The sequence below is a fragment of the Calonectris borealis genome, unplaced genomic scaffold, assembly GCF_964195595.1.
Source record: "Calonectris borealis unplaced genomic scaffold, bCalBor7.hap1.2 HAP1_SCAFFOLD_35, whole genome shotgun sequence".
In the NCBI taxonomy this organism is placed as follows: Eukaryota; Metazoa; Chordata; class Aves; order Procellariiformes; family Procellariidae; genus Calonectris; species Calonectris borealis.
The window spans coordinates 130,391-153,361 of NW_027441451.1; the positions used below are offsets into that span (position 1 = coordinate 130,391).

The window sequence follows — 22,971 nt, forward strand, 5'->3', positions numbered from 1 at the left end:
TCTGCACTTTTCAGAAATGGCCAATGCATGAGCAGTGGAACTAAAGGCTGTGCCCCAGAGCACGTCCACTCAGATCCCACCTCTGGGGGTCTGGAAGAGAAGGTGACTGCATTTACCCAGGGTCGATTGTGCCTGGCCGGCCTCTTTGCCTTCTGTGATGAAAGGACAGGACTGCTGGACTTTGGGAGAGCGGTGGTGGTCTTTTCCCTGGAAGTCAGCAAGGCATTCAGCAACATCCCCCACGATATTCTTGTGGCCAGGAGAGGATATTATGGTCTGCATGGGTGTATAAGCAGATGGGTAAAAAAGAAGCTGGATGGTTGGGCTTGGAAGGACGCTAGATAAAGGGAGAAACTTTTCAATCATGAGGATAGTCAAACTCTGGAAGCTGTTTCCCAGGGAGCGTGCACCAGCTCTGTGCTGGAATGTGATCAAGATGTGTTTGGATAAAGGCCTGAGTAATCTGGTCTGACTCTGCTGTGAGCAGGAGGTTGGTGGAGACACCTCCCGAGGTCCCTTCCAGCCTGAAGGATGCTGTCCTTCCTTCCCCTTCATGGTTTCAGAGTAGAGGAAGCTCTCAGGTTCTCCCTGACCCCAGAAATAATTCACATCAGGTGCAGGGCTGCCTTACAAGTACCCCCAAACAGCCCTGACCACATCTTTGGCATCCCTTTTCATTTGCCCCAACCCACGTTCTTCTTTTTTACTATGCTAACACCATTCCAAAAAGAACAGCCTACCTTGGTAATCCTTTCAGAGCAGGTTTCTCAATAGGTGTCAGCAACCATGTACATTGTCTGCACATCAGCCAGGCATCAAAGCCACCATCACAGAAATGGAGACGAGGCACTTGACCAGCTCCTTCAAACCAGGAATCGGTATGCCATGCCACCTGAGATTCCCTGGAACCCTAAGCTTTAAGCGCAGAGAAGTGTGAGTCCTCGTCAGGTATCCTGGCTTGTCTCCTGACCCATGTGGTGCTTCAGGCTGTGGAGAGAACCAAACCCAACTCTGTGACTAGGTTAGTTCCATTTCACATGCTGACATGCAGGGCAGGTGAAGGGAGCTCACAACTCCAGGCTCTCTGCTGCACAGGTAGGACTTTGGGAACTGGAAGTGCAGGTACTGGTGGTGTACCACTAATCCAAAAACACCCTTGAGAGCTGCTCTATTTTTCCTTGGCTCCAAAGCTCACCCTGCTCAGATTTTGAAAGGACTACTTCAAACCTCTGCAACCCAAACCTCTGCAGCCTTCTCTCATCGAGGGTCTTGTACCCCAGGAAGAGGAAAACTTCCAATTCAGGCATCAACCCATTGCCCAACCTGCCTGGAGAGCCGGGACAGTTGTGCCACACAACAGCCAGCCTCAGAGGGAAGCTGGAGGTAGTGTGAACTGAAAGGGTTTTGACTCAGATGGAAGCTCAAATCCTGAGCTGGCAGGACAACGTTGGCTGCAGTTAGACATATGATACTTGTCACGACTGTGAGCTCAGACCTCGTTGGCAGAGTTTCTCACACGCCTCAGTGAGGAGGGCAGGGTGTCGGGGAGGTGGGAGCACGCTTCTGTTTCCCTGATGCCAGGACAGTGCCCAAACCATCCATCCCTTGGCCTCTGGCATCCCATTACATGCAAAGCTGGTGGGCCTTTTGTCCATAATCATGTTAAAATGCATCAATAATCCTTCAAGTGTCTGTGTGATTTCCCGAAGGGTATCAGTATTTTAGAAAAATAAATACCAATTTCAAAAGGGTTAATCTGCCTGAATATAAACACCTGCAACATAGCAGTCTGCATCTGTGGGTGCCCTTCTGGGCAGTGCCCATCAGATCGGTGTTTGCACTCTAAGGCATGATACCCCGTGCCCAAGTACATATCGAAGTGGCTCAGATGAAGGGCGGTCTTGCACAAGTCACCCTTTTTCTCCCCAGGTGGCATGGACGCTGCTGGTTTGCCTCTCCAGAGAGTGGCAGAGGCTGGATCCCCTTCTCAGGACAGACTCCTTGCCAGAAAGACACAGCCGCGGGGGGAACTCAGCAGGTTTTTATGGCATTTCACGCAGCATCCGTTTCGATCTCTTTGGTGCTTTTCTGTGACTGCTCTTTCTGCACAGACGATCATAAACAGAAAACGGTTTCATAAGAGATGGTCAAAAAGGCCCTGTTGTGGACAAGAAAGCTCACCATGAGCTCTGGAGCGAGCGAGGAAGTTTATAATGAGCACCAGGAAGAACCAAGAAGCTCAAGGCCTCTTCTGAAGAGTGAGAGGCCCTGGGCAGCAGTGATTGGCCATGGGTAGGTCTGGGAGAGAGGGTCAGGGGATGTCCAGGAGAAGCAAGGGGATGGCTGATGGCTTTAGCAAATCCTTACAACCATGCCTGATCCCAGCAATGGACAGCAGTTGATGTCTGCAGGTGGGGGAGGAAGAATCATAGAATCATAGAATCATAGAATCACAGAGGTTGGAAAAGGCCTCTAAGATCATCGTGTCCAACCGTCAACCCAACACACCATGTCCACTAAACCATGTCCCTAAGTGCCTCATCTACACGTCTTTTAAATACTTCCCCGGATGGTGACTCCACCACTTCCCTGGGCAGCCTGTTCCAAGGCCTGATCACTCTTTCAGTAAAGAAATTTCTCCTAATGTCCAATCTAAACCTTCCTTGGTGCAACTTGAGGCCATTTCCTCTCGTCCTATTGCTATTTACTTGGGAGAAGAGACCAACCCCCACCTCGCTACAACCTCCTTTCAGGTAGTTGTAGAGCGCGATGAGGTCTCCCCTCAGCCTCCTCTTCTCCAGACTAAACAACTCCAGTTCCCTCAGCCGCTCCCCATCAGACTTGTGCTCCAGGCCCTTCACCAGATTCATTGCCCTCCTCTGGACACCCTCCAGCACCTCCATGTCCTTCTTGTAGTGAGGGGCCCAAAACTGAACACAGGATTCGAGGTGCGGCCTCACCAGTGCCGAGTACAGGGGCACGGTCACCTCCCTACTCCTGCTGGCCACACTATTCCTAATACAGGCCAGGATGCCGTTGGCCTTCTTGGCCACCTGGGCACACTGCTGGCTCATGTTCAGCCGGCTTCAATCAGCATCCCCAGGTCCTTTTCCTCCGGGCAGCTTTCCAGCCACTCTTGCCCAAGCCTGTAGCGTTGCCTGGGGTTGTTGTGGCCCAAGTGCAGGACCCGGCACTTGGCCTTGTTGAACCTCATACATTGGCCTCAGCCCGTCGATCCAGCCTGTCCAGGTCCCTCTGCAGAGCCTTCCCACCCTCCAGCAGATCAACACTCCCGCCCAGCTTGGTGTCGTCTGCAAACTTACTGAGGGAGCACTCGATCCCCTCGTCCAGATCATTGATAAAGATATTGAACAGGACCGGCCCCAGTACTGAGCCCTGGGGAACACCGCTCGTGACCGGCCGCCAACTGGATTTAACTCCGTTGACCACAACTCTCTGGGCTCGGCCGTCCAGCCAGTTTTTTACCCAGCGAAGAGTGCACCTGTCCAGGCCGTGAGCCGCCAGCTTCTCTAGGAGAATGCTGTGGGAGACAGTGTCAAAGGCTTTACTGAAGTCCAGGTAGACCTCTCCTTTCCAGCACAGCTCTGCAGAGTATGATGAAGAGGAGAGGACAAGGATGGTGATTCGCATGGGCCGATGAGGTACTCTTGGACATCACAAAGGTCCTACAGGAGAGCTCTGCCCTTCTGGAGTGATGCTCACAGCCCCGCAGGACTCCCTGTCCAGCATCATCAGGTGACATCTGCTGAGGGTCTCATTGCCCAGCCACTGAGTGCAGTGTCTCGAGCCTGGAAAATTCAGAGAGGGCTTGGGCACCTTGGTCGCATGGAAACACCTCCAGGGCAGCACCTCGTGTCCTGCGTCCTGCCCTGCGTCCTGTCCTCAGTGCCCTGCCCTGCTGCGCTAGAGCTCTGTACCGGGCACTGGTGAGGCCGCACCTCGAATCCTGGGTTCAGTTTTGGGCCCCTCACTACAAGAAGGACATGGAGGTGCTGGAGGGTGTCCAGAGAAGGGCAACGAAGCTGGTGAAGGGCCTGGAGCACAAGTCTGATGGGGAGCGGCTGAGGGAACTGGGGTTGTTTAGTCTGGAGAAGAGGAGGCTGAGGGGAGACCTCATCGCTCTACAACTGCCTGAAAGGAGGTTGTAGCGAGGTGGGGGTTGGTCTCTTCTCCCAAGTAACTAGCGATAGGACGAGAGGAAATGGCCTCAAGTTGCGCCAAGGGAGTTTTAGATTGGACATGAGGAGAAATTTCCAAAAAAAGAGTGGTCAGGCCTTGGAACAGGCTGCCCAGGGAAGTGGTGGAGTCCCCATCCTGGAGGTATTTAAAAGACGTGGAGATGAGGCCCTTAGGGACATGGCTTAGTGGGCATGGGGGGGTTGGGTTGGGTTGGACTCCATGATCTTCGAGGTCTTTTCCAACCTTAACGATTCCCTGGTTCCTGCCCTGGACCACACCACCTTGAGGGCAGAGGCTCTGCTGGGTGGGAGACGAGACCCGGGCTCTTGCTCAGAGGAAGGGGTCTGCATTGGAGGGGATGACAGGGAGCTTCCCAAATTCTCCCTCCCATGACAGTTCTGGTTGGAGCTCCGTATAGCTCTCTGCCCATGTCTCTGCTGCCTGGAGCTATCCCTGCCGGGAACTGTTTCTCTGCCCTCAAATGGTTCCCGGTCAGGGATCACAGCCCCCATCACCGACTCCCCTCTGCTCAGCTCTGACCTGAAGAAACCTCCCACTTCCAGGCACTCTCTAGAGGTTCTCCTCGTTTGCAGGCAGTAAGGAGCAGGTCAGACAAACCCCGACGAGGACAACAAAGGTGATGCTGGTGCTCTCTGGAGCCAGAGGAGTGGATGAAAGCAGTTTACTTGGCTCCTACCAGACCTACTGATCTCTCGGTGGAGCGGCTCAGGACTCTCAGTCTCCCTCTCCAAAGGCAGCAGCGCCTTTACCCTTTTTCCTGAAACAGCAGGAACCTGAAAGCAGAGACTGAGGAAAGCTCTTTACCTTTAAGGTATTCCCTGCTTTGATCTTCCTCTGGAAGAGTCCCCTCTGAAATGCCCTGGGCAGCTCTGGGTGCACAGCCTGGCTTCACCCCTTCACGCTTGTCTAACAGGAGCCCCTGGCCTGGGAGTCCTCCTGCCAGATCTTGCAGGCTGGAGGCTGGGATAGCTTTAGGAGACCCCTCCAGGAACCGCAGCTGCATTGCCCTGCACCAAGAGACTTACCGTGTCAGGGGCTGTCAAGCTTTCCTCCCTTCGAGCTCTCCTCTGTCCTCCCACTGCAGACTGCCTGGAACCTCTCTCTGCCCTACTCCTTCTCCCAGAGCCCTGCTGCGCTTTGCAGAGGAGTCGTTCCTGGGCAGAGCTGTCTCTCTGCAGCGCTGCCTGCTCCCCGTGAGCTCCCTCCATCCCAGGAGCCTGTCTCAGCCCAGGAGTAGAGGACCCGCCCAAGACGTCACTTCCTCTGCCCCCCACCCCGCCCTGCGCTCCCTCCAGGTGTCCCTGGGGCTCTCCAGGGACCTGCTTGGAAAGAGACTGAAGTCATCCCCAGTGTTGCCTGTCTCACCTCTGCAGAGACATGTCTTTCCAGCAGCGGCCTTTCTCCTCTCAGAGACACAGCTAGGTCTGAGAATCACCTTCCTTGTCCCACCATTGGTCAGGACCCCTGGACACCGGCAGGGAGGGATCTCCTTTACCTCCTTTGCTGAGGGAAGGGAATCGGCTGAGTCAATGGAGGCATCTCACCCTGGGTCTGTAGTCCTGGGGCTGGAAGGGACCTCAGCTCCCTCCCACGCCTGCCACAAACCCACAGGAGGTGAGATTCCTCCTGTTTCAGGGGTGGTGTCTGTTAGAAATAGGCACCTGCACTCTTTTCCATGGTGCCGTGGTCATCGATGGAGATCATAGAATCATAGAATCATAGAATGGTTTGGGTTGGAAGGGACCTTTAAAGGTCATCTAGTCCAACCCCCCTGCCGTGGGCAGGGACATCTTCAATTAGATCAGGTTGCTCAGAGCCCTGTCCAACCGGACCTTGAATGTTTCCAGGGATGGGGCATCTACCACCTCTCTGGGCAAGCTGTGCCAGTGATTCACCACGCTCAGTGTAAAAAAGTTCTTCCTTAGATCTAGTCTAAATCTCCCCTCTTTTAGTTTAAAACCATTCCCCCTTGTTCTGTCGCAACAGGCCCTGCTAAAAAGTTTGCTGTCATCTTTTTTATAAGCCCCCTTTAAGTACTGAAAGGCCGCAAGAAGGTTTCCCAAAGCCTTCTCTTCTCCAGGCTGAAGAACCCCAACTCTCTCAGCCTTTCTTCATGGAAGAGAGTTCACACACCAACACCTGGTGACATTTGGGGTGCCAGATGTTGTCCACAATAATGGAGCAGAACTGAGAGACTGGGAAACATCTGGGGGCATCATCCTGCAGCCTGGTGAGGATGCCAGCTGAAATGACGGCAGATGCCCACGTTTAGGACATCACCACCTGCCCCTACTCACGCTGTTCAGGGCCACCTATAGAGGTGTTCAGCTGGCCAAACGGAGTTATGTGCCAGAGGGAGAGCGAAGTCTGTCTCTTCTCCCCTCCCGTACCTGTATTTCCTAGCTGTCCATTGGCTGTAACAATAGGTGTCTCACACGTCCCCACGTAGCCAAACCTCCTTCAGGGCAGCTGCTCATTTCATGGCCAAACACGGGCCTGTAGTGCCATGTGAGACGCCAAGGCTCTCCACCAAAACTGCACGTGGCTGGCGGGGACAGCCCAGGCCCTGCAGGAAAGCCATGTCCACTCAGAGTGGGTGCGTGGCAGACACCCCAGGCGGCATCTCAGAGTAATTGGGTGCTTGTGTGAAAGTGGCTGATTCCCATCTCTCTCCAGTAGATGCAAGGCACTGCATGAATAAGCAGCACATTGCGCTGGGGTCTCCACTTGTGGGCCTACGTTCTCAGCTTCTTCTGGTTCTCCCTCCCCATCCTTCACTCACCCTCTTGATGATACGGTCTTCAAAGAGTCCAATGACTTCAGAGTGTGCCTGGATCGCAGGATGTGCACCCCCAAGGACAATTTCAGCAGCACCTTGTCCTTCCAGGAGATCAGTGCCTCTCTCCACCAAAGGCCCTCCAGGGCTGCAGAGACGCCGCAGCCAGCAATGCCCTCTCCTGCCAGGGCTGCCCAGCCCAGCCCTCTTTCTCTCTGACCTTGGGGACAGCAGGGATTGCTCTCTTTCTGGGCACCTCATGTCTTTCTTACAACGCCATCTGCCATCTGCTCCAGCATGTCTCACGTACACGGGCTCTTGGGTGCTTGGTATCCCTGTTCACCATGACAGCTCTGAGCTTGGCCCTGGAGCCACAACTCAGGGGCTGCAGCCCAGATGTGCAACACTGTCCTCTGACTGGGAACGGACAGGAGGAGCTGGACCCCGTGGTCTGTCACAAGCTGTGACACTGGTGGAATAACTTCCGAAGCACAGTGGGACACCTCACACAACTTGCTGCAATGGATGGATAAAGGTTCTTCACGAGAGACGGGCTCGGAGCATCAGAAGAGGAATACGTTCTGTGGGAAGGAGTTGCTGGGATGTATGGAGCTCCTTGCTGGAAGAGTCACCAGGTTGGGTGAGCCCTTGTGGGTGAGGATCGGAGGAGAGGCCAGCTAGGGCGACATCGTGGTGGGAGATAAAGAACCTGCAATCAAGGGGAGGATGTGGCCAAGCTCTTACGTAAGCAACTCGAGGAAGTCTCCAGATGAGTGACCTGGGGTTCTTTCTGGGGACTTTCATTACGCTGACATTCATTGGAGGGGGAACACAGCACTGTGAAAATAGACCAATAGGTTTCTGGAGGATGTTGGAGCAATTTCTTAGGAAAGCCACCAGAGGACCAACATGGATGATGCTCACCTGGGTCAGGTCCTTGCAAACCATGAAGAGCTGGTCAGGGAGGTGAAAACCAGTGTCATCCTTGGCTGTAGTGACCATGAAATAGGGGGGTCCAGCTCTTGAGCAGACCTCAGAGGGGAAGACTTTGGCCTATTCAGGGGGCTTCTAGTGGGGATCCCGTGGGCACAGCGAAGGGCAGCACAACTCAGTACAGCTTGTCTTTAACGACAGAATCGCCCACGAAGAGCAGGGGTGAGTACATAGCTCACAAGACCAGCTTGGGTGAAGAGGGAACTCACGAGGAAGCTCCATAGGTAATGGAAGCCTACAGGAGGTGGATGCAGAGACCCACTTCAGATGGAGGGCTTTAGAAATAGGAACGGCTTTAGGAAACCCGTAGCTTCCCTAGAGATGACCCTTGCAAGGGAGTCTAAGGGGACCACAATGAGCTGCTACTACTTCAGTGACAGTTAAAGGATAAACACAGAAAACGCGGGGCCACCTCTGACTTCAGGGAGAGTAGATGCAGAGAGCTCTGACATCCTCTGTGTCCTCTTTCTCTCAGTCTTTCCCAGCAAGGTCTTCAAGGCCTTTGGACCTCGCGGCAGAACCCAAGGACAACAACCAGCAGTGGATGGGGGATGGAGTCAGGGGTTACTTGGGCAAACTGAGCCCTTCACAGTCGAGGGCACCAGAGGGGCTGCCTCCGCAGGTGAGGAGAGAGCAGGCCGATGTCACAGTGGCATCACTCATCATCACCTTTGAGAGGTTAAGGAGGTCAGGGGAACTTCCTGAAGACTGACAAAAAGCAAATGTTGCGAGCATCTTTCAAAAAGGCCCAAAAGATGAGCTGGGGAGCTAAAGGCTGCTTAGCCTCCCTTTGGTTGAGGAGTGCGTCCCTTCGCGTGTCCTCTTGGATCACAAGTTAGGACGTTGCATTCTGCATGGTTGAATAAGTTGATGGGTAAAGAAATGATTGGCTGGTTGGGCCTGGAGGGACGTGGTGACCTGGAAACTGAGCACACAGAAAAAGAAAAGAAATATAAAAAAATAAAGCAAAATAATTGTATTATTGCACTTTACAGATTTTAGAACTCCTTATGGCCTTATCCTCCCTCTTTCCAAACATTTGTCCTGTGGTGGGGCAGGAGGGCTGGTTTGTTTTGGGGTTGGTTTTTTTTTTGTTTTTTGTTTTTTTTTAAGAACAATTTTGGACATCAGGGTGGCTTGAGTTACAGGAGCGCAGAGGCCTGGTGTCGCCCTCCATCTGCAGTCTCAGTTGGAGGGTCCTGGTCTCCCACGGCCCCCTGTGGTCACTACCAGTCCCAGGTGAGTGTGTCAGGCACACCAGGACCTCCTCAATTGGCACTGGAGGCTTCTGGTCAAGAACGGAGCTCAGCTTGCAAAGATGAGGACATTTTCTCAACATTTACGTAGTACGGGAACATTTTCACTTTTGAATACTTTTAATGGAGAGAGAGTGTTTCCCTGTGTTGCCATCAAGAAGTTTTCCAGGATGTGTACTGCTCTCAGGAGAAGAAACCTTGATCTTCCCAGCACTTGCTTGACCACTGCTCTGCCCAGTACAGAATGTACGGAATCTCACTAATCTTTTTGGTATTGCCACATGTCCTGATTACACTGACCATTTCTCAAGTCATCTCCTCAGCGGACTGTCTGCACCTTTGCATTTTCGAGTGTCCATCCCCTTTTCCCCCTCCCATTACTCTCCATTCACTCAGACCCCTCCCAAGTACCCAGGTGGGGATTGGGGGTGGGGGTGGGATGAAGAGCGTCTCTAGAGCGTCTGACAGAAAGGGTCTTGCTTTTCCTACGTACTCATACCTCCTCATGAGACACTCTGGATCAGTATGAATTGGAGATTTTTTATATTGTTTATTCTGTAAGCAGGAAAATAAAGAAAACTGGAAAAAGCATGAATCTTTATAACTGTTATTTCTTTTTGAAATCTTCTCATTTAGACTATACTCCTGAAATCTCTCTAACGAACTACACAAGAATAGAGGAATTAAAGAAAACTGCAGAGAGCCCTGGCACGTTCGGGTCTTTGCATTTCAGTGAGCCCTCTGGTGCCGAGTTCCTGAACTGCAGATCCTGAAAGAAGATTGAACAAGCCGCTGAAGAAGTATTTAAAACCTGATTAAACTCTCCAAGGTTCTGAGGGTGTCAGTGGGCCCCCTGAGGACCATCACAGATGAAGCCATGAAGGGAAGCACGGGTGGAGGTACCCCTCCCTGGGGGCTGCCTTAAACTGGAAAGAGGTAAGCACTGGTTACAGGTGACAAAGGCAATGTGCAGGCAGCTCATTGCTGACAGGCCAGCTCTGATCCCGGGGAAGGGAGATTCTTTTCCTCCTGCGTTGCTCAGGGCTCGTCATGGAGCAGTGTGATGTGGGGGGGTGCGATGCCGAGTGCAGGACAACCCTAGGACTGCCTGAACTCCATGGAGGGATGAGAAGGCAACAAGGGCATGGGGCTGTAAGGAAATGGTGTCCCCTCATGGTTCTTGGTGGCAGTGACGATATCCATAGCTGAGAGGACAGAGATCTTGGTTGTGTTGGGGAAGTTCCAGCCCCACCAAGGCTCTCAGTCATCCCCACCACAGGCTCTCCCATGCTGTCCCATGCCTGCAGCAGTTCTCCTGCAGACTTTGGCCACCTCCTGTTGCTTCCCCACCTCACTCTGAACCTAGGATCTCCCAGGCTTTACCAATGGCTTTTTGTCCTCCCTGCCTTTTCCTTCTAACACAAAGCTGTGGTTTGCTGGGGCTTTGCCAAACCTGTGAATCCCCAAGCAACACATCCAGCTTCTTTCAAAGCTAATGCTCCTCAATCACCTAAGATATCCCAGCACCATACTTACTCATCATCGAATCATAGAATGGTTTGGGTTGGAAGGTGTCCTGGTTTTGGCTGGGATAGAGATAATTTTCTTCCTAGCAGTTGGTAAATAGTGCTATGGTTTGGATTTAGTCTGAGAATAATGTTGACAACACACTGATGTTTGAGTTGTTGCTGAGTAGTGTTTACCCTGGTCAAGGACTTTTCAGCTTTCCACGCTCTGTCAGGTGCACAAGAAGCTGGAGGGGGCATAGCCAGGACAGCTAACTCAACGGGCCAATGGGGTATTCCATACCATATGACATCATGCTCAGCATATAAGGCTGGGGGAAGAAGAAGAAAGAGGGGGATGTTTGGAGCGATGACGTTTGTCTTCCCCAGTAACCGCTATGCGTGATGGAGCCCTGCTTTCCTGGAGGTGGCTGCACACCTGCCTGCCGATGGGAAGTAGTGAATGAATTCCTTGTTTTGCTTTGCTTGTGCGCACAGCTTTTGCTTTACCTTTTGAACTGTCTTTATCTCAAACCGTGAGTTCTCCCACTTTTACCCTTCCGATTCTCTCCCCCATCCCACCAGGGGGGAGTGAGCGAGCGGCTGTGTGGTGCTTAGTTGCTGGTTGGGTTTAAACCATGACAGAAGGGACCTTTAAAGGTCATCTAGTCCCACCCCCCTGCCATGGGCAGGGACATCTTCAACTAGATCAGGTCAGAGCCTGGTCCAACCTGACCTTGAATGTTTCCAGGGATGGGGCATCTACCACCTCTCTGGGCAACCTGTGCCAGTGTTTCACCACCCTCGGCATAAATAAGTTCTTCCTTAAATCTAGTCTGAATCTCCCCTCTTTTAGTTCAAAACCATTCCCCCTTGTCCTACCGCAACAGGCCCTGCTAAAAAGTGTGTTTCCATCTTTCTTACAAGCCCCCTTTAAGTACTGAAAGGCTGCAAGAAGGTCTCCCTGGAGCCTTCTCTTCTCTGGGCTGAACAATCCCAACTCCTTCAGCCTGTCCTCACAGCAGAGGCGTTCCAGCCCTCGGAATATATCCGTGACCTCCTCTGGACCTGCTCCAACAGGTCCATGTCTGTCCTGTCCACAGTGGCAATGTGCAGCACAGCATGGAGAAACCCACTGCCCCAGGCAGCTGCTGCCAGGTGGACACAAGCTCCGCTGCCCAGGAGGGTCCCACAGAGCAGGGGTTTGCAGATGGCAACATAGTGGTCGTAGGCCATGACGATGATGAGACAATACTCTGCTGACATCAAGAAAAGAAAGAAAAAGACCGGGGCAGCACATCCTGCATAAGAGATGTCCCTGGTGTCCCAGAGTGAATTGGCCAAGGAGCTGGGAGCTCTGCTGGGGGCTCTGCAGGAGTCAGTCCTGCCCTCCAGCAATACACAAATAGGAAACAGGAGAGATCCCAGATTAAAACCACTCAGGGCATCAAAGAGCTTTGCAGCATTGTTGCTCCCAACTCACCTGACTGCAGAGCAGAGCTGGGGGGGTTTGTTGGGTTTGTTCTGTTCTAGTTGCCCCACCACACCTGAGGAGTGTTTTTAAGGCAGAAATTGTTGGCATTTCTGCTGCACTCCACGTGAAACATTGCGGGTGCTGAGAGGCAAAGGGACTGTCCCTTAGTGCCGAGGGAGGACGGCCAGTCTGCCCACCAGTCCTGGGCTCAGCTGCCCGGTGCTGGCAGCTCCTTCAGCTGGAGGACGATTGCACTCAGATGTGTCCCTGGGGGTGACGTGGAGCTGTGAGCAGTCCTGTATCACACAGCACCCTCCTGGCAGCAGAAGGACCCTGCCCTGCCCTGCCAGGGGTCACTCCTTCTACCCACAGCTTCCCCCACACCCCCTAATTACCTGGAAGGCCAACCCGGGAAGAGGCGCTGGGTATGGGTTGTCACTTCCTTTCCACCTCAGTAACTGAGGGGACAGGGGCAGGCACAGGGCTTGGCCGGGTCAATCCCAGAAGCTGAAAGGCCAGCAGCAGGCACGCGGCTTGGGAGATCATGGTGAGGTCACTTCTGTCCAGTGGGCTGATAGGCCACAAGGAGGCTGGTGGGTTGGGATGTTATTATGTTATCAATTGTGTCTGAGGAGCTCATTGGCCAGCAGGAGGCACATGGCCATGAAGGGGAGTGTGAGGCCCCCTTAGTCTCTAATCTCCTTGAGTGATTGGCCATCAGCAGGCACAGGGCTGGGGTGTTGGCTCTGACATTCCCTTCTGCTGAGAACCTGAGAGCCAGCAGCAGGCACGTGACTTGGTGGCTGTTTTGTACCTGGAGGTTCTGGTTTGTTATGTCCCCACTAAGAAAGGCACGCAGACGCTGTGAGGTGGTGTTTAAAATGCCATTTGTTAGAGAAACACCATAAACAAAGAGCAGATCATGGAGGCAATATTAGGTTCCTTCAGATGCCAGAGCCTTTGACAGTGGGGCAGAAAGTTGTGCAGCTTCCATCTGTGGAATCTGCCCCTGTGATCTCTTTCCGTGTTTTCTAACAGGGAAACAAACTCTAGTCGTCATTTCTCCTGCCCTAAGCAGTGATGTTCACATGCAAATTTGTTGCTGCAGTGTTTGGTAAAGGTAAGGACATGCAGTTGGCCTCATCACCAGTACCAGGTGGGAGCTTCCTGCAGATTCCTCTGTTGCAGTCAAGTTTCTCCTGTGACCCAGGGATATGCTCAGCACAACACAGCCTGAAGACCAAGCTGTACGTGGAGCCCAGCACAGCGCGGCACATGCAGGCCAGGGTCTTTTCAGGTTTACTGTTAGGGGGATCACTAACTCCTCCATGTACAATGCTCTTATGGTCGGGATCACCGAACTGCCTGAGGAAGGTTAGGAAGAGGATGAGGTCTCTTTTAGAAAGCTGGAGGAAGGGACACAATTTTAGGACTTGGTAGTCACTGGGGACTTTGAAGGCCATGGACCTCTGCTAGAAGGCCTCAGTCAGAGGGAAGGTGGAAGGTGATCCCTGATCTGCCATGGGGGGATGCTCTCCTGGACTTGTTTCTCACAAGAAGCTGGTGGAAGATGTGGAGGGCAGCTTTGGCTGCAGTGGGAGTGAGGTGGGGATGTAGAAACCCTTGAGGGAAGTCAGCAAGACAACTTGTAGCAGGGCTGAGTGGAGAGGAAGGATCACCTCCAGCCACCTGCTGGCAGTGCTCTGCCTAATGCAGGCCAGGCTGCCGTTGTCTGCCTTTGCTGCCAAGGTGCAAAGGCAGGAGAGGAGAAGGCTTTGGGGAGACCTAATGACAGCCTTCCCATATCTTCTGGGAGAGAGGAAAATGGAATGGAATGGAATGGAATGGAATGGAATGGAATGGAATGGAATAGAATGGAATAGAAAAGAATAAAATAGAATAGAATAGAATAGAATAGAATAGAATAGAATAGAATAGAATAGAATAGAATAGAATAGAATAGAATAGAATAGAATTGAATTTTTTCTTAGATAGAAGAAATGGAAAACCAGGGCCTCCCTGGTCTGGAGGAATAGGGACGAATTGGAATGGCCCCAGAGGACATCTGCCAGGATGTGGTTTGGGGCCTCTGTGGAGAGGCTGAGAGACCTGGGGTTCTTTAGCCTGGTGAAGTAGAGGCTCAGGGCTCTCTAGTAGTGGCCGTCAACTACTTGAAGGGTGGTTTCCGAGATGATGGAGCTTTTCTTGGCAGTGCGAAGGGAAGGCAACCTTGGTAGTGGGAAGAGAAGGAAACCTCCACAAAGCACAGCTTGGAATGTTCAGACTGGATGTGAGGAAAAAGAACTCTCACTCAAAGGGTAGCCTTGTGGTGTAAGACGTTACCCAGAGGGAGTCTGGATCAGCCCATGGCTTTGTGTTTCAAGAAAAAGTCAGTGAGGGTGGAGAGACATCAGTGAAGGTCTAGAAATGCTGGGGTGAGAGCTAGGTGGGAAAGCAAGATGGGTGTCTACAGCCTGAAGGGCAAGAGGTGCAGGCATGGGACAGTGTAGGACAGCCTGCAGCAGAGATGGCCTAGGCCTCTGGCAAGACTGACAGGCCCATCAAAACCGAGGTCTTTGTCCCCTTGGCTAAGGCAGTTGCCTCTGCCACCAAGGCCTACAAGGAGGAACTTTCTTTTGAGGCTCTGGACTTCATTTCCTCCTTGCCCCTTCTTTGGGAGGCCAGGAGGTACCTTAGAATTTTCCTACCGTTGGCATTGCTCACCCTCACATCCAAGTGCCCCCAAGAAGAGCCCTGAGCCACGCGTGAGGGACAGGATCTGCCTTCCCAGGGCCTGGGGGTGAGGGCTTGGCCTTTCTGCTTCCTAAAACAAACCAAGGGTTTTCTCAGCATTACAGCCACCTGCACAGTGCCTTTGCCTACCTGCAAGCATGGCCTCCAATGATCTGCTCTAACGAGGCCATGGGGAGGCTTTGTCAGTAATGGTCCTCAGTGGGACCCAGTAATACTTCAAGGTACTTTGAGTTTTGCTTCTGACTTTGACTTCTTGAGAGGTTTGTTCTTTCTCCTCTCATCATGGGAGCTTCAAGGACTCAGCACCAAATACACCATGGGTCTCATTAAAATACAGAAAGCCTTAAGGAGCTCTTTCTCTTCCTGTAGTTTTCTTCAGATCTTCCAGGCTTGTACAGCTAATTGGAGTCATTTCATAGTGTAGTTAAAGAGGATGATTTCAAAGTGCACCCAATAAAATTTATTTTTTAATGTAAAGTTTGTATTTTATTATCCTTCAGTTTAGAGAAGAGGTGATAGAAGCATTCTCCAAGTGATAGTGATCCAGGGTGTCTCCTCAGGAGGTCTGGACAGCTAGGAAAAGCACTGACACTGTGTGGAGAACTTTGCTCCTCACCTCCCCAACCCCACCATTTTTCTTATTGGCCCCCTGGGACTTGCATCATTTTTCCTTACATCAGACTTCACTGAACTCTGGAGCTGAATGTTACAGCTCCATTGCACCATTCCCCACCTGCTTCCCTTAGAGACCTGGCTGCACAGAGACCACATAAGAAGTTTTCCTATTTGCAAGCAAAGAAAAGCAAAGCATGATAAAGTTTCATAAACAATAAAACACACTCCTCAACCATATGCTAAGTACAAGCTGTCTCTAATGAGGTTGCCTTTCTACAAGGGATAATCTTATGAGAAATGTTTGAGATAGATACAAAAAAGTTACATATAAATATAATTAAAGAATTGGCTACAGGGACGTTTAGGATACTGAAAGACAGGCAAGGTTTTAACTCCCTGAAGTGCAAAGCAGCAAATGAGTACGTGAGAGGTATCTGAATGAACAAAGAATAACGGCCAGTTAGCAAATAATGGAATGGGCCTTTGTCTAGAGAAACTGCATCTGCAAAAGTGACATCAGAAATGGTCATTGTATGAGGACAGGTGAAATTATATGAAAGATTAGAGAAACTGAATACACCGTATAACAGGAAGAATAGTGGTAATGAAGTTACGGGGCAAGATCAATATTTCTTTGGAATATCCCTTTTGAAAGGTCATTGGATTGGTAGAGGTCTCTTGTGAGTGAGGACAAGCAAGAGTTGCACTCATCTTTGAAAGTGGCCAAAAGTGCAACCCAGGGAACCACAGGCTGCACAAGCTCACTTTGGTGGGGGGTGAGCCATTGAATGAGTGCTCCTGGGTGACATTTGTGGGTACCTAAAAGAGAAGAGCATCGCCATGGACTTACCAAGGGTAAATCATGCCTCGCCAACGGGGTTGCCTTCCTGATGAAGTAGCTGCATTTGTGCATGAGGGGAGAAGAGTGGATGTCGTTGACCTCCATTTCAGCAAGACTTTTGGCGTGGTCTCCCTCAATATTCTTGCACCCAAGTTAGGCCATTCCAGTCTGGAGAGGGAGACAAACAGATGAGCAAAACACCAGTTGGATGATGAGGCTGAGAGAGCAGGGTGAAGGGGCCATGCTCTACCTGGAGGCCAGGGGACGTACTGGGGTTTGGAGAGGCGGCACCGGGGACTTTCCAGAGCCCTGTGCAGTTTAACACCTGTATCCACTGTCCTCTCAGGAACTTCATGAGATAGACAAAGGACAAAGGCCAGGTCCTGCACCTGCGATAGACTGACAGCCTGCAGTGGCAGAGGGAGCAGCTCTGCAGAAAATTCCCTGGTGGTGCTGGGGACAGAAGGCAAAACAAAACCCAGTAGTGTGAGCTGGTGGCAAAGGCAGCCAGCAGTGTCCTGGAGTGTGTAAGAGGAGCCTTGCCAAGACAGTGCTTTAGGCTCTAAACAGGATTGAAAAAAAGCCTCTGACTTGGGTTCTATCAAGTTAATTAATAAAAGAGAGGGAGGTGGAGGGACCTCAGCATTTACAGGTTCCTGCTGAAGATTTAAGGCCTCCGAGAAAGGAGCTGAAGAGAACACTTGTGAACTAGCATAGCCTTTAGATCGTTTCACATGTGAGGGCTCTGCTCCCCCATCTCAGTCATTGGCACCCAGAAACCTCACCTGCTTTTCCGTCCTCTCCTCCCAAAACCTGACCAAGTGATGGGAGGAAAGGCAGCAGAAAGGCCCTAGGCCTCTGTGAATCAGCCGGGGTCTAGCACCTGGAGGGCGATGGTGTCATTTCATTGGACACCCCATAAAGACTCAAGCTGGGGAGTGCCTCTGCACGTCCGAATCAACAAGGTCCATGGCCAGGCAAGGCTGTGTCTCTGGCTGTGTCTGGAGACCCGAACACCTACAGCTTAGATGAAGCTGGGGCTGAACCTCAGGCCTGGGCTTCAGTGGTCTCCTGGGCCCATGGGCAGAGATGCAGGTGGAGGCCCCAGGTGATGCTGCTCAGGGCCATGAAGGCCTATGGATGCTCTCAGGGCCCTGACACTGCCATATTGGACCCCACCTGCCACTGCCCTCACTAGGCCAAATTCTCACTCCCTGATGTGCAGGGTCTGCTCTCTGCTACTCTCCTTCCCCATGTCCTTGGGCATCTGGCAGACCACAATTTCATGGTCACTTCAGCCAAGGCTGACACTGGTCTTCACATCCCTGACCAGCTCTTCTTCCTTTGGTAGTACCAGGTCCAGGTGAGCAGCAGACTGGGTGGCCCATTCAGAAGCTGACCCCCACACAAGCCACCATCTAACCTGTTATGTGTCCCATAGAGACCCTCCATATACCTGAGCTGCCCTGACGCCACACAAGGCAGCCCCCACTTCTCATCTTCCCCATCGGTCTCTCCTAAAGATGTTGTATCTCCATTACCACAAAAGCCGTGGGAGCTGTCCTTCCCCACCTCAGCTCTTGTTCCACTGAAGTCACAGCTCTGTGATGGCACCCGCGGCTCCTGCTCTCTGTGGCCCAGGCTGTGGGCTTTGGTGCCCATTTGGGCTGCAGCCCCTCCGATGGGGCACCAGGGCCAAGGGCAGACTTGTCCCATGCAAACCTGGTACCCAGAGATGGGCCCCCGTGTGTGGAAAGGCTTTGCTTCCCAGCAGAGGCATGCTGGAGTGGGTGGCAGGTGGCAACAGAATGGTGGATGAGGTTGCCACCCCGAGAGCAAAAGCTGCAGTGCCCAAGGCCTGTGCCACAGGTGGAGCTGATCTCCATGAAGGACAAGGTGCTGCTGAGAATGTCCCTGGGGGAGGACAGCCTGTGATCCAGCCACACTGTGGGTATCATGCTGGGGGCCAGCTGGCCAGATAACACGTCTGGGGAGAAGGACCTTGGGGTCCCAGAGGAGAAGCAGCTGAGCAGGAGCCAGCAGTGCACCCCCGCGGCCAAGGCCAACAGCCTCCTGGGCTGCATTAGGAGAAGCATTGCTGGCAGGTGGAGGGAGGTGACCCTTCCCCTCTCCTCAGCACTGGTGAGGCCCCATCTGCAGTGCTGTGTCCAGTGCTGGGCTGCCCAGTGCAAGACAGTTGTTGACCTACTAAAGCAAGTCCAGCCAAGGGCCACAAAGCTGCTTTAAGGGACTGGAGCATCTTTCACAGGAGGAAAGGCTGGGAGATGTGGGACTGTTGAGTCTGGAGAAGAAAAGGCTTGGAGGGATCTTATTAATGTGTATAGACACCTGATGGGAGAGTTTGAAGACCAGGGAGCCAAATTCTTCTCAGTAGTTCCCAGTGACAAGACAAGGAGTCATGGACACAGATAAAAACACATGAAATTCCATCTGAAATCAAGAAAACATTTTCTGAGTATCAGGGTTGTCAAACACTGGAACAGGTTGCCCAGAGAGGTTGTGGAGTCTCCATCCATGGAGATATTCAAAACCCACCTAGACAAGGTACTGAGCAACCTGCTCTAGCTGACCCTGCCTCAGCTGGGGGGTTAGACTAAATGATCTCAGAGGTCAACATTTCTGTGATTCTGGGAGTATAAAGGAGAAAAGAGAGGCAGAAAGAAATGAACAACACATGGCCTTGATTTCAAATATGGTGGGATGCCATGGAGAGGACACAAGCTCTCCAGGGGGGAGCAGGGGGGAGCAGAGGGGAAGTGTGAGGAGGAAGGAGTGGCAGGGATGTTCTTTACTGACTGTTAATCCCCTCTTTACCATCCCCCCTGCTCCTCTTGGTGTGTGGGTGGGTAGATGAATTGGGAAGAGTGGAGTAATTTGAGCCTGGGAGAACGTGTGAGGAGAATGGTCTTTAATATTTTTGTCATTATTTCTCACAATCCAAACCTCTTTTAATTGGCAACAAATTAAATTGATCCTCGGCAAGTCAAAAGACCTTTGCCGATGACAGCACTTGGTAACTGATTGCCTTGACTTTACCTTCACCCATGAGCTATTCCATCTTATTTTCTCCCTTTGCCCTGTTGAGTCAGGGGAATCAATGAGCAGCTGGGTGGGTGTCTGACTGCCGGCCAGGGTTAACACTCTACAGGACCACCACATCTGGACTGCTGCATCCAGTATGGCACTTCCCAGCACAAGAAAGACCCTGACAGACTGGAGCGAGTCCTGCAGAGGCCAGAAGGCTGATTGGGGCCTGAAGCACATTTTGGACAAAGAGAGGCTGAGAGAGCTGGGTTTTTGAGAAATCCCTCAGAGCCAAACACTGGGGCAAGGACCCAGGCCAGTTGGTGGGATCTCAATCAATGGAGATTTTCAATGTTTGTTGAGACAGGGCCATGAGCTCCTGATCGAGCTGGGGCTGTCTCAGAAGGGGCTTGGCTGAGAGACCAGCTGTGGCAAGAGCTATCATAGAATCATAGAATAATTTAGGTTGGAAAAAACCCTTAAGAACATCTAGTCAGACAATTAACCTAACACTGCCAAGTCCACCACTAAAACATGTCCCTAAGCGTTGCGTCTACAAGTCTTTTACATCCCTCCAGGTGTGTGTAATGAGTGTCAGTAGGAAACTGGTTTCCTTTTCATTATAACTGGCCGAGGAGTTGGGTATCACTGAGCCCCAGCGGAGAACGGGGGTGACCATGAAGCAAAGGTCCCTCCTCAGGGCTGGGGGGTACGACCAGAGATGGAAATGGCCAGTGTGTGGGACTGGTCTGGGATGGTTTTCCCAGGGCAGCTTCCCCGGGTTGTCCAGGGACCATGGCACAGACTGGGCCTCTCTCTTCTGCACCTTTGGCGCCTTGCTTCCTTCCCCATGACGCCTGACTCTGCACTGTGAGCACCCTGCTGTGTGCCCCCACCCTGCACACTCACACAGCTGAGCTCTACACTGCTGCTTTCCTCTCCCGGGCACTTCCCAGCCCAGCCCAGACCCTCCCCACCTCTCCCCACCACCCCTGCCCTCTCCCCAGCCCAGCCCAGCAGAGCAGCCCAGCCTGGGCTGGTCCCACGGCAGTGCCCACCGCAGGGTGCTGCAGAGCTCTGGGCACTCACCCCACGGCCCCAGCCCCTCTGAGGGGCACAGCAGCTGCTGCGGGGCACACAGGGAGCTCAGCCTCCCCATCAGCCCCAGGGATGCTGCTGGCCCCAAGGCCACGAGGAAATGGAGGCTACTCACTCGCTGGCTCTCCTGAATTCATATTGCAGGTGATGCCCAACCCTGACTGAATTTGCCCCCTCCTCTGCTCCCACCAGCCCCACTCTCCACGACAGCACGACAGTCCTGGCCCTGGGCCTCCTCCGGCACCTCCTGCATCTCTCCAGTCTCCCCTCCCTCTGCCTGCTGGGTCCCCACTCACTCCCATGGCACTGCAGAGTCCTTGTCCATGGATACGTCGATTTGCTGCTTTCCTTTTGGGGGACTTCACCTTGGAGGGTGTTTCACCTTCTGAGTCTCCATTCATTGCAACCCCAGGGCACGGGGTGAGACCCCATCCTCTCCTCTCCTCACCCCTCCAAATTCATTTCCAGAAACTCTGGTATGTGCCATCAGTCTTGTCATCCATGAAGACACGTGAGAAGATAATGGGAGCTCATGGACCATCTCCTCTGCCATTGGACACCAAGAGGAGAGCTCTTAAATCCAGACCGTTTGGTCCAGTGGAACCCAATGGTACCGTGAGCTTAACCCCAAAACACTGAGAATAAAAAGGAGAACAGACTTTTTAAAATATCAATTCCTTGGATATTTATTTGGAAGCAACTTTGGAGGAAGAGCCCAGCCTTCAGGTGCTGCACCTGGGAGATCCTCTTTTATTGAAGAGCTGCTATCGGGCATGCCACATCTGACACAGTGTTGGGCAAGAGTCAGATACAACAGGATCAAGCCTCAAGACAAGTAGTAAAACCCCAGAAAATTCTATATAAGCAGGATTATCACAAGAGAAAAAAGCAGACTCGTGGCCTAAGATAAACTCTGGGGAATGTGCAGAGAAGGGGAGGCAGGTTATTGTCGGTGAAACAGCGTCCACTGGGCCAGTTTCCTTAGGGCATCCTTGAGCTCCTGGTTCCTCATGCTGTAGATGAGGGGGTTCACTGCTGGAGGCACCACCGAGTACAGCACTGCCACCACCAGATCCAGGGATGGGGAGGAGATGGAGGGGGGCTTCAGGTATGCAAATATGCCAGTGCTGATAAAGAGGGAGACCACAGCCAGGTGAGGGAGGCACGTGGAAAAGGCTTTGTGCCGTCCCTGCTCAGAGGGGATCCTCAGCACGGCCCTGAAGATCTCCACGTAGGACACCACAATGAAAACAAAACACCCAAATGCTAAACAGACACTAACCACAAGAAGCCCAACCTCCCTGAGGTAGGCATCTAAGCAGGAGAGCTTGAGGAGTGGGGGGATTTCACAGAAGAACTGGTCCACAGCATTGCCGTGGCAGAGGGGTAGTGACAATGTATTGGCCGTGTGCAGGAGAGCAGTGAGAAACCCACTGGCCCAGGCAGCTGCTGCCATGTGGACACAAGCTCTGCTGCCCAGGAGGGTCCTGTAGTGCAGGGGTTGGCAGATGGCAACGTAGCGGTCGTAGGCCATGACAGTGAGAAGAAAATACTCTGCTGTGATCAAGAAGACAAAGAAGAAGACCTGTGCAGCACATCCTGCGTAGGAGATGTCCCTGGTGTCCCAGAGGGAATTGGCCATGGCTTTGGGGAGAGTGGTGGAGATGGAGCCCAGGTCGAGGAGGGAGAGGTTGAGGAGGAAGAAGTACATGGGGGTGTGCAGGCGGTGGTCGCAGGCTATAGCGGTGATGATGAGGCTGTTGCCCAGGAGGGCAGCCAGGTAGATGCCCAGGAAGAGCCAGAAGTGCAAGAGCTGCAGCTCCCGTCTGTCTGCAAAGGCCAGGAGGAGGAACTGGGTGATGGAGCTGCCGTTGGACATTTGCTGTTTCTTGGCATAGGGGAACTGTTCAAAACTGGAATAGACAAGGAGAAAGTATGACAGACTTCTCCAAGCAAAGCCACTCCTTTTTTCATAGAAATTCACCCCCCGCCCCAAAATTGAAACGCATTTCCTTCTCTGGTTTGTGCTGACTGAGTGTGCTGTGAGGAGCAGGACCTCTGTCCACAGCCAAGGAGCCAGCTTTTCTCTGCTGCAGTGGGTACCTGGCAGCTGGTTTGTGACAGCTCCGATGTTCCCAAGGGATGTCAGATGTCATCCGCCCTTAATGGAAAAGATCAGTATCTGCACTCATGACTCTCAAGAGCATGGGCTGCAGAAGAGAGGCTTAGGGTGACCTTATAAGAATTTTGTCTCTGTTTTTTATTGTCCACCATCACATCTGCTGAGTGTTCTTTTTAGGCGTAGAAATGCTCATTTCTATGACTGAAAATGTGAAGAGTCTTGAGACAGGAGAGGCAAAAGGGCTCAGCTCTCTGTGGCTTAGTGCAGTCAG

The 22,971-nt window shown here is 52.4% G+C and overlaps 1 protein-coding gene across 1 annotated transcript; it reads right to left on the reverse strand.

Annotated features, from left to right (window-relative positions):
- Positions 1-21,521: 21,521 nt before the first annotated feature.
- On the reverse strand, positions 21,522-22,457 carry LOC142076166 (olfactory receptor 14J1-like). Its single transcript, XM_075138543.1, has one exon. The coding sequence runs from the start codon at positions 22,455-22,457 to the stop codon at positions 21,522-21,524; it is 936 nt and encodes a 311-aa protein (XP_074994644.1).
- Positions 22,458-22,971: the final 514 nt, after the last annotated feature.